The sequence below is a fragment of the Panthera pardus genome, unplaced genomic scaffold (assembly GCF_024362965.1).
Source record: "Panthera pardus isolate Hobbes unplaced genomic scaffold, ASM2436296v1 HiC_scaffold_12, whole genome shotgun sequence".
Classification (NCBI taxonomy): domain Eukaryota; kingdom Metazoa; phylum Chordata; class Mammalia; order Carnivora; family Felidae; genus Panthera; species Panthera pardus.
In genome coordinates this window covers 11,166,805-11,182,289 of record NW_026526677.1, presented here as the reverse complement: position 1 = coordinate 11,182,289, position 15,485 = coordinate 11,166,805, and the positions used below count along the sequence as shown (strand labels likewise).

General features: G+C 39.8%; 1 protein-coding gene and 1 pseudogene across 2 annotated transcripts; both read right to left on the bottom strand.

Moving 5' to 3' along the window:
• Window positions 1-1,744: 1,744 nt before the first annotated feature.
• LOC109246503 (membrane-spanning 4-domains subfamily A member 4D-like) lies at window positions 1,745-8,425 on the bottom strand. 2 transcript variants are annotated; one of them, XM_019414510.2, is made up of 7 exons: window positions 7,792-8,425; window positions 4,933-5,102; window positions 4,494-4,592; window positions 4,221-4,277; window positions 3,507-3,638; window positions 2,369-2,470; window positions 1,745-1,905 (listed from the first exon to the last, which is right to left on the bottom strand). In XM_019414510.2, exons 2-7 carry the CDS (start codon window positions 5,050-5,052, stop codon window positions 1,816-1,818), a joined length of 600 nt encoding a protein of 199 aa, XP_019270055.2. In that variant the 5' UTR covers window positions 5,053-5,102; window positions 7,792-8,425; the 3' UTR covers window positions 1,745-1,815. The 2 variants fall into 2 exon arrangements, with proteins under 2 accessions (XP_019270055.2, XP_019270052.2); XM_019414507.2 differs by having other exon boundaries at window positions 4,458-4,592; window positions 7,792-8,420.
• A 442-nt stretch (window positions 8,426-8,867) lies between these two features.
• Window positions 8,868-8,980, bottom strand: LOC128776293 (U6 spliceosomal RNA; annotated as a pseudogene).
• Between the last annotated feature and the right edge of the window lie 6,505 nt (window positions 8,981-15,485).

Sequence of the window (15,485 nt, the reverse complement as noted above, 5' to 3'; positions counted from 1 at the left end):
TATTTAAGGGAAAAAAAGTTGGATGTAATCCCTTCTATGTTATGAGGTCAACATTGCTCCAATACCATAACAAGACAAAGATATAAGAACTATGTGGCAATAACTCTCAACATAGGTCCAGAAATCCACAGCAAAATGTTATCACATCAAATCCAAAAGTATATCAAAAGATACCACACCACAGCCAACAGAGTTTATTTCAGGAAGGCAACAGTGGTTTAACAAAAAAATCAATGTGTAAAATTCATCATATTGACAGAATAAATACAAAAACCCACATGATCTTCTCAATATACAGGAAATGTGTCTGACAAAATTTATTTATTCATGATAAAGAAAAAACTCTCAAAAAACTAGGAAAAGATGTGGATTCCCATTATCTGGAAAAAGTCATATACAAAAACCTACAGTTACAACATACCCAGCAGTGAGATACTGACTACTTATTCCCCAATACTAGCGTATATGTGCTCACCACTCCTGTTCAACATCTACTGGAAGTCATAGTCAGGGTCATATGGCAAGAAAAGAAAGACCTAAAGTTCGGAAAGTAAGAAATATAAATGTCCCTATTGAAGACATTGTTGTTTATGTAGAAAATCCTACAGAATCTTTTAAAAAATCTAGAACTAGTAAATGAGTATAGCAGACTTTCCTTTCTGTGAAAAAGCATTAAAAGAAGAGATAAGGTTTGCTTTGGATGTTTTTTCTACATTTTTTTGTTTGTTTCCATAGACTTAGTCTAGTGTTTAAGACAGTGTTAAGTGACAGTAACATATTGTAGTTGACGAAATGCTATCAGACTGTGGCAACAGCTCAGCCAGAATCACACAGTGAGTTGCCAGTTTCTGATCTTATTATAGGCGGTACAGGCAGAATTGCATTAAGCCATCTGCTAGCACTTCCTTAAATTGTGATTAGCCATATATTAAGAGAGGCCACATGTGTCTTTTGACTATAGATTACAAACTGATAGTGTTCCAGGCCTTTCCAAAAAGTCGAAATGTGATGATCACTATTCCCTTGCACACAGTGTGTGGGTTACTTCAGGCTGAGTCAGGATCCACGACGCAAAGGAGAATAAGAACCTGCAGGGGCTCAATCACTGAAAAAGCAGAACCTGTGTGCAGAAAGTGTGTGTATTTCCCTATTTTCAAACATCAGTCACAGTTTACTCATTGGGTTGCTTTTACAGGACCCTGAATTGAAAAGGCCATCACTGACTTCATGATGTATAATCGTAATGGGACAGAGAACACCAAAATGGAAAATAAAGGAAAATTATGGCTACTTCAAGGTTAAAGGATAAAAGCAGGGTTTATTTTAATTCATTTATGCCATAGAAAATTGTACATTTTAGGGAAAGTGTCAGGAAGCACATGATCTACCTAGCTGGCCTATTGCACAGCTCCCAGTATAGCATTAGCATTATAGTCCAAAGTGAAGGACTTCTCAGAAATTGTGGGGATCAGCTGTTCTGGCACACATCCTCCAAGGCCAGACCAGAATCCCCAAATACCTACAACCTTTCTGGTGTGTTCCTTTTCTTCATACCGCCAACGGTATGAGATGATGCCAGTGCCGATGCGGAGGGATCACGTACTTCATTGATCATGTCCAAATGGAATCATAATTGAGGATAGAGTAGGGGGCCCCAGCAGAGTCAACATCAGCAAATCTATGACCTTGGATCCCCCCCCCCCCCGCCCCACCCCAGACACTTAAGACTCTATTTACTACCTGATTACTGATTTACTTTTAATGATACAATTAGAGGAAGTCCAGGAATGGTTCAAAAGTTGGTATCTCCAACAACTAAGCATGTTGGAAAGCCACGTCATCATAATAATGATAAAGAGAGGCTACGGCAACTCCACAGTCATTGGAGGATAAGTCGACAACCACCTGTGGAGGAAAAGAAAAAAAACAACACAGTAGACGGCATTTCATGATATGATATGACATTTCACTTGCCCCTGGTCCTAGTTCTCCTAACGTGCAGACCTTCTTTGGGGCCACTCTTTCTGACATGAACGTCTACGTCCAGCCAAGCAACCTTCCACTAATGCCTGGTCCAATCTACTTCTTCTTCTTCTTTTTTTAAAGTTTATTCATTTATCTTGAGAGAGAGAGAGGGACAGAATGAAAATCCCAGGCAAGCTCCGCCCTGTCAGTATAGGTGTTGGGTCAATCTTAACGCTGGCGGCTCTTAGTGGCAAAACAGAGTGCGAGGGGCTCCGAACATGAAAGAGGGGCTTAAGAGTTTTTTACGGTTTGAACTGTTCAGTACAACTTAAAGAGGTAAATGTACAAATGGTGGAGAATACCCTAAAACACATTCTGAGTCCTCGGGATAATAGAAACTCACTGAGGTCACATCACAGCAGACAGCACTGCATCCAAATGCAGACAGCAACACCGAGACGATGAGTCCCAGGATTATGAGGACCAGTTTCATAATCATAATCCCCTGCAAATTAAAATCATGCGGAGAGAAAAGATTAAAGGCCTGAGAAAGAGAGGGCCTGCCGTGGACCCTGCTCACTCTCCTTCATAACCCAGGGTAGGAAAATATCCCAGTCTGGCCCCACCTTCAGATAAAATCTGGGCAGAGATACCCGTAATGACTCTAATTTACAGACTCCCAAATTTGCAATTTCATTCCTTTATAATTTTCACACAGATGAAGTGAGATCCCGTTATCCACTTTCTTCCTTGACATAACCCACTGATAAAAAGCCTGCTCATTTGCAAACCATGCTTTCTTGAGGTGTCTACAAATTGGAATGTTTTAAGATCCCTTTGTAGCTCATAGTGATTTTCATCATATGATCAGTAGATCAGTGTCGGTTTTGTTGAACGTACTTTCTTGAAAGGATCCTGGACTTTGTCTGTCATTGTGCTGAATGGACTCAACAACTAGACTCCTCTTTACCTTGATGAAGACAGCAATCACAATCATTGACTGAATTCATTGGCACCCATTCTGGTTTTATCTAAAGTAAGGGTTTTACTTAGCTTCACCTGATGTACTTAGATCCTAACATCACCAATAATGTGTAGTACAGAGATATTTATTCACTCGGGGTCAAGGCCCTGACCATCTTTCTTCAGGTGATTTGTCAGTTTTAAGCTATGCCCTATTACCCACTTGTGTTTTTTGGTTTTGTTTTCAAAATTTTGTTAAGCTTATTTTATTATTTATTTTGAGAGAAAGAGCATGAGTTGGGGAGGGCCAGAGAGAGAGGGAGAGAGAGAGAGAGAGAGAGAGAGAGAGAGAGAGAGAGAATTCCAAGCAGGTACACACTGTCAGTGAGGAACCCAACGTGGGACTGGAACCCACGACCCATAGGATCATGACCTGAGCCAAAGTCAGACACTTAACTGACTGAGCCACGCCCCTCCCCCTCTTGCTCCCTTGGGATGAAAATGACATCTGCAAGGAATTTTATATATGTGGATAGATATCAGGAGATATTTTTTCCACTAGGTCTTTCAATACTTACAATTAAGAAATAACGAGCTAAGACTGTTTCTGATAAGAAGTGACTGGAGACTTCCGTTCTGATTGCAAGGATTATTAGCGACACTCCAGCCAATATGGCAGCCAGCGTGTTCGTTCCAAGGCTGCTACAGATCTGAAAGAGAATCAGAAACGGAGTCCCTGTTCTTACCCTCTTGACTCTGGCAAATGATTGTACATATGTATGCATTATATTTAAAATGTAAGTAAAATTGGAATTCATCAAAATTATGCCCAGGGTTGTTACCCACTATTGGATAATTTCTCATCTGAGCCAGACAGAGACAGCATGACCTATGGGGAAATAGGGAAGGAATCATTCTGGAATCTTAACTCAAGGCAAAGAAAAACCTGGGAGTCTGAGACAGCTTGATCATTCTGGAAACACAGGTTGATTTAACATTTTTTTAATGTTTATTTATTAATGAGAGAAAGAGAGCATAAGCAGAGAAAGGGAGGGGCAGAGAGAGTGGGAGGAGCAGAGAGAGAGGGAGACAGAATCTCCCTGCAGCAGGCTCCAGGCTCTGTCTGAGCTGTCTGCGCAGAGCCCAATGCAGGGCTCAAAATCGCAAACCTGAGATCATGACCTGAGCTGAAGTTGGATGCTTAACCAACTGACCTACCTAGGCACCCCAGGAAATGAAGGCTGATTTATGCTATGCCTCTTTTAATTTTCTGAAATTGTAGGTAAACGCACCATTTTTTTTGTTGTTTTCTTTCCAGACGCAATAGACATAGTTCCAGATATAATTAACTGTACAAAGATAAAGTTCAATGAGTTAGTCTGTGAATGTATTCTCATTCTATAGTATTTTTTCCTAACACCAAATATTTCTCAATACTTTCCCCTAAATTTTGTGCTGATAGATAACTATTAAGGATTTTACGTAAGCTCTAACTAATACAGAAATCAAAGTGATTCCAATTTACTTACAAAGATTGGTCCCAAAAGGAAAATGAAGGTATATACCGTGTTCTCTAGGAATAGATGTAGTTTGTGGAATGAAAGAAAGACCTTTACCATGATCCACAGGCAAATATTCATTAGGCCAATCATGATCTGGCTCACCTAGAAAGTGAGAAAGTACCTTCGAGTTAGGAGGAATTTGCTTTACTCTTTGAATTACTTGCCCCGCATTTTGAGGTTGTAAATGACTCAGGACTACTTTCATTTGGGGATTCCATGATCAGTACCTAAATTTACATTCAGTGTTCCCAAATATAAAACACTTCGGTGATTTGGCTAAATGGTATATGCGGTCCCTTATTTAAAAGTCCCATAGTCCTCTCGATATAGGAATCACTGTGACCACTCCACACTTTTAGGTAATCATGTGGCTTTGGCCCAGAGCGAATTTAGGAGAATGTGAGCCACCTCAGAATCCTTAGATGACCTTCATTGTACTTACCCCAAGAATAACTGGCTCCCCCTTTAGGAAATTCTGCAGATTGCTCTGTGCCTCCTGAGGGAGAGGCATTGGCCCTGACTGGCCCAGGTAGATGGCTGGATCTCTTCGTTGAAGATCCATAGTTGTGTCCCTTGGTACCGTTGTTCTTCACAACCCTGTTGCTCACCCCGCTGGGGGTGTTGAGTCACAACACAAGTGGAGCATGTGTTGGCCAGAAAGATCAGGTAAAAGGATTAGTCTCTTTGATTCCATGCGATAGTTAACGCACATAAATATTTTAAAGTAAAAGACAGGTACGGTGCTAAATGTAAGAAATTAGGACACTTGTAATTTTTTCAGTTCTCAAGGGTGGGAAATCTGACACTTATTAAGTATTTAACGATGTACCTCAAGCGGTTCAGATTGACATACTCTCTATTATATTGAGTTTCAGGAAGGCTGTGTAAGTAATGTATGCTTACATTATAGGAAGCTGAGAATCTTAGCTTGGGTGCGTGTGTCTTATGGGTCCTCTGTCTTGAAACAATGTTGGCCATCTCAGCCCTGAAGCTGAAAATACATATCGCCCACTAGTCCTGGTATTCCGGCCCCATGGAGAGACGATATTTGTTACTTTGATTCCTTATTTTGCTGTGCAGAATTCTTTCATTTACACCTCTGTTCCTAGGTAGTATCTGACAGAGCTATTATTGCCTGGTCTCTGGGTTCAGGAAGTTCTTTCTGAAGTTTGAGAACAAACGGCATTTGACTCAAGAAGCCACAATGCAGCATGCGTGTTCTTAGACTCCGAGTTTGCTTCCTCTTCCTACCTCTAAGTCACCATACAAACTAGGCACAACTCACAGAAAGTCCGGAAGGGACCATATGGCTCCGCACTGGCATAGCCAGCTAGGTGGCTTGGAACCGTGTCTGCCTAAGCCCAAATCCTCACTTTTCCACCCGTGATCTGCTTACAGAAATGTTAAGCAAAAATGCTCACGTTCGGAAGGCTTTCCTTCTCTGACACCAAGAAATCTTTCTTTATTTGAACACAGGGACCATCCTGAGTATAAACAAAAAATAGTATCATCTTTGCTATCTTCATCATGACGGCAATGGATACTCTGTCTTGTGTACAGATCTTTTCGAAATGAGATCATGGGAATCTTGGTATATGGTCCATGCAGCCACAATTTCACGTCACCTCTAGAATTCACTATAAAAAGTTTTAGCTGCATGGTGTACAGGTATGTTCAAACTTATCAGGAAAATATATTAAAACAGTAGTGATAAAACCGATATTTCTTCTACCTACCTGTATTAAGTTCTATAAAATCTGATGGTTCTTTTACAGAAATTAATGCCTTTTATTCTTAGGAGATTGACCAAGAAAAAAAAAAACACTATAAAGTTGACTCTTGAATGACACAGTTTTGAGCCACACAGATCCACTTAAATGTGGATTTTTACAGTACATGTGGATTTACTGTAAGTGTATTTTCTATCCCTTACGATTTTCTTAGTAACATTTCCCTTAGTTTACTGTAAGAATGTAGTACGTAGTACATGTAACATAAAATATACTTGTTAATTGACTGTTTATGTTATTGGTAAGGCTTCCATTCAACACTAGGCTTTAAACAGTTGAGTTTGGGGAGATTTTCTACTATTGGGGGGCATCCCGAATAATTACTTTCAAATGGAAAATGGATGGGGAAAAGCCACGCACAAAGAAAACTAGTATTTAGACACTAGATTTGCCTAAGGATCCAAGTGGAAATAGAAGTATTTGTGTTTAATGCAGACCAATAATCTTTTATATAGAATTGTTCCATTACATTCTGACTTTATTCCTACCCTTGTTTCAATGATAGTTACTGAACACTGTCTTCTCACACTGATCATCTCTGTTGTTATTACCAACAGAGTATCTATGTTAAGTATGGAAATAAATGTGTATTTTTTCTTACATCTTGTAACATTATAAATAGTATGATACTGTCTTCACTAATTTGCTTTTTACAAAAGCTTTAATCCTGTTCCTTATTACTAATCATATCTGAAGCAAAAATATCATGTTTCTCTGAACAGACTGTGACTCACTGTTCATGATGGTAAAGTCAACATTTTTAAAAATATTTTTTCAATGATTCCTGATTTACAAAGCAGTCTTTAGAACTGATTGCCCACTCAATGCCATATACTTCTTCTCAGCAAGAGTAAAGATTATAAGATCATTCCAGATCAAGAATATCTCTTTTTGGATCAAAGTTCTTTTATTCAGAAAAAATATCAGAAGTAATCATTTGTTACAAAAAATTGGATAATGCAGCATGAAAAGAACTAGCTAGCTAGACTTGGGGAACACTGGAAAAGTACTCTGTATTGCAAATTCTAGACAGAATATGATTTTTAGACCACTTGTTTTCTCTCTTTTGAAAATGATTACATGGCTGAGATAATTTCAAAGCACAATCTGAAAAGGTTCTATGGGTCTTTAAAATTGTAACATTAAGGAACCCCCAGGTGCCTCAGTCGGTTAAGTGTCTGACTTCAGCTCAAGGTCACGATCTCATGGTTTGTGAGTTCGATTCCCACATCAGGCTCTGTGCTCTCAGCACAGAACCTACTTTGGATCCTCTGTCCCCTCTCTCTCTGCCCCTCCCCCTCACATGCACTTGTGTTCTCTCTCTCAAAAATAAACATTAAAAAAATTAAAAATAAAATTGCACCATTAAGTTTGCTACTAGAAAGTCAAGCATTTTTTTTTTTTATGGGAAAAAAATCCCCTTAGACGTTTATGTCCTTCTCAGATAACTAGTGCCCCCTTACAGGCCGATGGAATAGCCACTGAAATAAGAATAAAAGAAAAATACATACCTCTGTCCCCAAACTGTATTGCGTCTTAACTAGATATCCGTACAGGACCTGGAAACATCAGTCCAAAGAGTCAGTCTCAGAGTCTTTCCAAGGAAGTTCCCCAGAGCATCAAGCAGTATATGATCTGTGTCCCTATCAGGGACTATAAGCTGTGGGAATTTGGTATACGTAGGTTTTCCTCAACAAGACATAACTCCCTGTTGTATGAAGAGATAATGAAGCCTCACCCTAAAAGGCGTCTTTCTGTGCTGTATTTCTTGCAGATGGGTTTCTCTGATGGGGTAATTGCATCATGTTGACAGAGATAATCCTTTATCTCTGCTGTTCAGATAGCCACAGTTTTGAGTGCCAAAGCTTTGCACACTCTTTTCTCATTGTGAGGGCAAATCTCAATCCGTATTTACCCACCCCCTCCCAAAGACCTTTTGAAAGAAGCATGTGCTCTCTGTTTGGGGCGATATTTTGATTTACAATTAAATCTTAATTTGTCCATAGAAGTCCTCACCTTGGATAAAAAATATGAGATTTTTACATAAATATGGGATTTTTACCCTCTTTGCTTCCAGATTATACTTTGTATGTTTGGTTAACAATGATAGTTCTTCTATAGTCACTTTAGCTTTCTTACTCCCATTTCTACTGCCTGACAAATCATTATGGGAAAATAGCACTCAATATTTATAGAGCCTAAGCCAGGAAACCCAGAGATGGGAGTAATGTGCTATTTGCCCATATCTCTGGAATTATATTATCCAAAAATATAAGGGAGATTTTGCATATTCTATAGCCTTGGCTAAATTATCCTTTAACTTAGAAAGAAAGAAGAAATATGGCATCCTTTTGACTCTATGGTTTCTCTGGGTTCTTGCATGGGACTTGCCCATGGGTTCCCATCATGAATGATGGAGAATCTCACTGTTCCTCACCACCACCCCGCTTCCTGCAAGGCATAACCATTTGAGGTAAAGCTTCTAAGGGGAAGAAAAGATGCTCTTTTCCTATCCTTGGGTCTGGCAACAGCTGTATAAAAGAGTTAAGTGTCACTGTTCTTGTTAGCTTTTGTTTTGAATCCATCAAAAGGAATGCTCTGCCTTTTCTTCGTGAATTTGCATGTCATTCTTGTGCAGTGGTCATGCTAATCTTCTGTAAATGGTTTCAATTTTAGTACCTGTGCTGCTGAAGTGAGCCCTGCTCTGCCTTTTCTTAACCTGAAGATTTTTCAATATATTCTTAATTTGCTGAAAAGCTCTATTATGAAAGGAGTTCACCTCTTTCAACAGCTTTTTTTCCACCTATTGTAATGACCATACGGTTTCTCTCCTTTATGCTGTATTCAAAGGTGTAAAACTATCTTATGCACCTGGCATAAACCAGTTTGGTTATGAAGTATCTTTTTTTATACATATTTCTGGGATTAATTTATTAATATTGGTAAGGATATATGGGTCTAAGCTCATGTAAATATATCCATATTTTATTTTCCTATGATATTTTAAATCCTTTTTGGGGGGGGTGGGAGAGCTGGTTACTGCTTGCCTCAAAAATAACCTCTAAAGTGCCTGCCTTCGGCTAAGGTCACGATCTCATGGTCTGTGGGTTCAAGCCCTACATCGGGCTGTCAGCACAGAATCTGTTTCAGATACTCTGTCCCCCCACCCCTCTCTGCCACTCCCCCACTTGTGTGCTCTCTCTCCCTCTGAAAAATAAACATTTTTTAAAAAGCTCTATAGGTTTTCTTCCTCTTCTGTTTTCAGAAAGGATTTGTGTAATATTGGTATTATTTCTTCATTGAACGTTTGATAGAATTCAGGAGCAAAGCCATCTCCCCCCAGTCTTCTCTGTGTGACAATCCTTTCAATTACGAATTCAGTTTCTTTTCATGATACAGATCTATTTGTATTAATCGGGGTTCTCTAGAGAAGCAGAACCAATAGGATGCACTGATATGGCAATGGCATTTATTACAAAGGTTTGGCATGGATGATTATGGAAGCTGAGAAGTCCCAAGTTCCACAATCGGCCAATTGGAGCCCAGAGAGCCAATGTATAATTTGGGTCCAAGTCCAAAGACCCAGGAAACTGGGGAGCCTACTACAAGGTAAGATGTTAAGGACAGGGTTTATTTTTAATTATTTATAGTTCATTGCTATTTATATTCTGTGGAGAAAGCATCAGAAAAATCACACTGTGGCACAGATGGCCTATTGCATAATTCCAAATAGCATTCACAGTGTGGTCTGAAGTGAATGACTTTCCAGAAATTGTACGGATCAGTGGTCCTGAGACATGCTCTGCAGGAGCAGACCAGCGTCTTAAATCTCCAACAGACTTCCAACAGTCTCTTTCTTCTTGTTAAGAAGGCTCTGACATGATGACAGTCCTGATGGCATAAGCATTGTGTACTTAATTTTTTATGTTCAATGGTCATCCACTGATGGAAAGAGTAGGCGACTGTAACAAAGTCAGCTTTAAAAAACCTGTGACCCCCCATATTTCTGAGGACACTTTAGGCCCTCTTTGCTATGGAGACGTGGATATATTTTCAAGAACACAAACTAGAACAAATCCAAGACTTGCTCATTGAAGAGATAAATGAAACAACTTAAGTGGGTTGGGAAGCCACATCATCATAATCATGATATGGAGATGTTATAGAGGGTCCATGCTCACTGGAGGACAAGTCAACGGCCATCTGTGGAGAAATCAAGACATACAACAGAGGAGCATATGGTATGTCTTTTGCCCGTGGCCTTAGGTCTCCCAATGTCCCGTGAATCCTTCTTCAGGTTACTTTTGTCTTGTTCTGATACAAATACCTACACCTACCTAGACACCTCCTCAATGTGTACCCAGTCTAATCTTATGCACGTGGATCCTAGGGGCAAAACTGAATACGAGGGGCTTCTCACACAGATGTGTAACACGACACAGGGGCTCAGGACTTTAATATGCTTTATATGGCTAACAACAATGAGGTAAATATAAAAATGGCAGAGAATGTCCCAGAAAACATTCCAAGTCTCTGGACCACAGACCTTCACTGAGATCACATCATAGCAACAGCCCTGGTAACTAGATGCAGAGGCCCCCAGATGGTAAGTTCAAGCACAAAGGGGATGAGCCTTAGAATAATAATCCCCTGCCAATTAAAATCCTGCATAGAAAAAGGTTACGGAGGTCACCTGGGTTGCTCAGTCGGCTGAGTGTCCAACTCTTGATTTCGGCTCAGGTCATGATCTCACGGTTCACGATTCTGAGCCCCGCATTGGGCTCTGTGCTGATGGCGTGGAGCCTGCTTGGGATTCTCTCTCTCTCCCTCTCTCCCCACCCCTCCCCTGCTCGTGCTCTGTCTTTCAAAATAAATAAATTTAAAAAAAACATTAAAAAGAAGAAAAAGTTTACAGGATTGAGCAAAATGAGTTTTGCCATTGACCGTGCTTGCTCTCATTCATAAATGATTGACCTACTCTCATCGGTGACAAAATGTCCCACCCTGACTTCCTCTACAGAGCAAACTTAAGTGACTATGCAGCATAATTAACCACTATATCATACAGACACTCAAATTTGTAGTTACACTCACACAGTGACACGAGCTCCTATTAAATGTTTTTCCTGACATCACTAACATGAAAGAAAGCCTGTTGATTTGCAAAGATTGCTTTATTGAAGCTTATGTAATTTGGAGTATCTTAACAACCATTTTGAACTTCATAGTAATCTTGACTATGTCCTCAGTGTATCAGGGCAGCATAGGCTCCATGTGATGTCTGTAGAGAGAATCGTGGGCTTTGTCTATCATCGTTCTGAAAGGAACAAAACATCTAGACTTTTCATTGTTTACCTTCCAGGGACAGGCCTCAAATTCACTGAATGAATTCATTGACATTCATTCTGCTCTCGCCTAAAAAAAGGTTTTAGTTAGTTTTACCTGGTACGCATGCCTTCGCATGACCAATAACTTAGAGCACAGAGAAATTTATTTATTCAGGGTCAAGGCCCTGATTTTCTTACTTCAAGTGGCCTTTCAGTGATAATCTGTGCATTTCTGCCACCTGCATTGAGAATACATTCTGGAAGTCATTTTGTGTATGTGGAAAAATACCAGGAAATTATTTCACTGGACCAGGAAATCCTTATAACAATGAGCAAATCATCTAATATGTTTTGCATGTCATAAATGAATCTGCCCAAACTGGCAGCAAAGACTATGAGCCATACTCCTGTTAATATGGCATTCACAGTGTTCATCCTAGGCTGACATATATCTGAAAGAGATTCCGAAAGCACGTTCTTACTTCACATTCTTTAAACTGACAAATGATTACACATGTGTGCCCTACATTTAAAATAGAACTAAGCACCGTGAGATGAAATTCTGAAAAGTTATGGAAGAATTTGCTACCCTCCACTATGGAATTTTTCCTGTATAAGGCAGAAAAAAATTCTAGGGAGTTTGGGGGGAAAGAATCATTCTGGAACCTCAACTCAGTGCAAAGAGACACCTGAGGAGTTAAGACAGCTTGGTCTTTTTGGAAACATAGATTGACCTATTCTGTGACTCTTAATTTTCCAAAACCATAGAGGAACTAGTCATCTTTTTTTCTTTTTTCTTTTTTTTTTGTAATTTTCTTTCCTGACATAATAGACAGTTCTAGATATAATTAACTTCATATAAGAACAGAGTGAAGCGAGTCAGTCTATGAATATATCATCTGTAGTCTTCTCTCCTAGCATTGAATGGTTCTTAATTCTCAATAGGCTTCCCCAAATTCTGTGCTCAAAAACAACACATGAAACAGATATTAAGAACATGTACATAGTCTAACTGCTAGAAAAATCGAAGTGATTACAAAGATTGGTTCCCCAAGGAAAATGGAGGAATTTTCAATTGCAGGCATAGAGGCAGAACACAGAAAAGGAGGCTTTGGCCATAATGCACATGCAAATGATCATCAAGCCAATCATGATTTGGCTCAACCAGCAAATGAGAAAGTGCCTCTGAGTTAGGAGAAATAAACTTTACTCTTTGCAAATTAATTGCCTCCTGTTTGAAGGAGCTCCTTATAATTTGGAGAAACTTTTGTGTAAGCGTCTAAATTTTAAATTCAGAGCTCTCAAATCCAGGACATTTTGGAGACTGGACTAAATGGTACACGCAGCCTCTTATTGATGACGCCCCCATTGTCCTCTGGATACGGGAATGACTGTGATCGCTCCACACTCTTCTCTTAGGTCTTCCTGTAACTTTGACCTACAGCTAATTTAGGGGAACATGAACCACCCCAGGACGACTGGCTCCCCCGTAGGAAGTTCTGCAGATTGGTCTGTGCCTCCTGAGGGAAAGGCATTGGCCCCGACTGGCCCTGGTAGGTGTCTGGATTTCCTCCTTGAACATCCATAGTTGTGTCCCCTGATACTATTGTTCTTTACAACCTGGCACTTCCCTTGCTGACAGAGGGTGTGTTGGCCAGGAAGATCAGGTAGAAGGACGAATCTTTATGATTCCATAGGCAATTCCCACCCATAAAGCTTCAAAGTAAAACATGGGCGCTATGCCAAATGAAAGACATTAGACAATGGAACTGTTTTAAATCTTGAGCAGGAAAGACATGATATTAATAAGCGTTTAACATTGTGTCTTGGCTACTGAAGAACGTTGTGACCTCTGTCTTATTAAGGCGAGTTAGAAAGGCTAGTACGTAACGTAATAAGTAACGTCAAATCACTCTGAGAGGAAACAGAAGGTCCTAGCCTGCAAGCTTGCTCCATTTGGATACTTTGCCTTAAAATATGTTGAACCCCATCAATGAGGCTGAAATGACACATTAGCCATTAGTTTTGGTGTTCCTGCCCCACAAAGATGTTTTTACTGGAACTCCAACTCCAGTTCTAGAGCGCACTATAAAAATCTTGTGAAGCATGCTATATGAAGAAAATACCTAGAAACAATAAAGGAAAACAGAAATATTTTTTCTGACTCAATTACAACCCGTAAAACCTATTCATCCTTTTATAGAAATTTAATGCCTTTTTTTTTTTTTCCAGGAGAATATCCAAGGGGAAAAAAAATCACTGTTGTTATTTTCAATGAGAAGAATAAGTAGGAAAGACAAGGCATAAACACATAGAAGTTAGTATTTAGATGCTGAATTTGTTGTGGTTTTTTTTTTTTACTTTTTTATGTTTATTAATTTTTGAGAGGGAGAGACAGAGCGTGAACAAAGGAGGTGCTGAGAGACAGGGAGACACAGAATTCAAAGCAGGCTCCAGGCTCTGAGCTGTCAGCACAGAGCCTGATGCAGGGCTTGAACCCACGGACTGGGAGATCATGACCTGAGCTGAAGTCGGCTGCTTAACCCACTGAGCCACCCAGGTGTCCCTAGATACTGAATTTGTAAAAGGACCCAGGTGGCATTGTGTTTAATGCAGGCTAATAATCTGATAAGAATTATCCCATGATTTTCTGGCTTTATTCCAATTCTTAGCAATGACAGTTCCTGCACTCTGTCTTCCCATACTCAAAATGTATTTTGTGGGGCACCTGGGTGTCAGTTGAGCGTCCAACTCTTGATTTCAGCTCAGGTCATGATCCGTGAGACTGACCACTCGTGGGGCTCTGCGTTGACTGTGGAGCCTGCTTGGGATTTTCTCTCTCTGTCTCTCTGTCTCTCTCTCTCTCTCTGCCCTTTTCCCACCATCCCTCGCTAAAATTTTTAAAAAAGTGAAAAAAAGACAAATAATGCATTTGTGTTTATTCTGTGTGTTGTTAGGAAAAAGTGTATTTTTCTTATACCTTCATAATACTATAATTAGCTCAAAAGTTTTGTCACTCCTCTCTCATGTCTCTCTGGACAAATTGTGACTCATTCTTCACGATGACAAAATGGTATTTTACCATTTTTCTTTTGTTGACTCCTGATTGACAAAACACACCCTTTGGAAGCGAGAGCCTTTTTGCGCAATATCCTACTTCTCAACAAGAATAAGGAACACTTATGGGGCACCTGGATGGCTCAGTCAGTTGAGCATCTGACTTTGGCTCAGGTCATGATCTCACTGCTCGTGGACTCAAGCCCCGCCTCGGGCTCTGTGCTGACAGCTCAGAGTCTGGAGCCTGCTTCAGATTGTCTCCCTCTCTCTGCCCTTCCCCCATGCATTCTCTGTCTCTCTGTCTCTCTCTCTCTCTCAAAAATAAATAAACATTAAAAAAAAAAGAATAATGAACACCTAGAGAATATAATTCCATACCAAGTACACCTTCTTCATGGATCACAGTACTTACCCTGATAAAAAAAAAAAAAAAACCCTTATTATTTGTTATGTAAAATTGGATAAAACAGCACCAAGGAAACTAGCTAGCCAGTCTTGGGGACCAAAATACTCCGTGTTGCACATTCTGGACAGAATATGGCTTTTAGGAGAATTATTTCCTGACCTTCGCAAATGATCCCCACTATTGAGATCATTTCACAGCACAGCTTGGAAGTGCTCTAAGGGCTTATGAAATTGCAACATTAAATTTGCAGCCAGAGAGTTGGGTAATTTTTTTTATGGAAAAAGAAATGCCCTTAGACAATGATGACCTTCTCCAATAATTAGTGCCGTTATAAAATAGCTTTTATAAGATTAATAAGATTAATATTCGCCTACATTTTCCTTGCATGGGACAACTCAAGGAAAACTTACATGAG

Excerpts from the sequence above, each read along its gene's own strand:
- LOC109246503 (XM_019414507.2), bottom strand. The coding sequence starts at position 5,052 with ATGGATCTTCAACGAAGAGATCCAGCCATCTACCTGGGCCAGTCAGGG. Across the intron at positions 4,593-4,932 it reads GGGAGCCAGTTATTCTTGGG|GTGAGCCAGATCATGATTGG; the intron begins GTAAGTACAATG and ends CTCACTTTCTAG. Across the intron at positions 1,906-2,368 it reads TCTGCTGTGATGTGACCTCA|GTGGTTGTCGACTTATCCTC; the intron begins GTGAGTTTCTAT and ends TTTCCTCCACAG.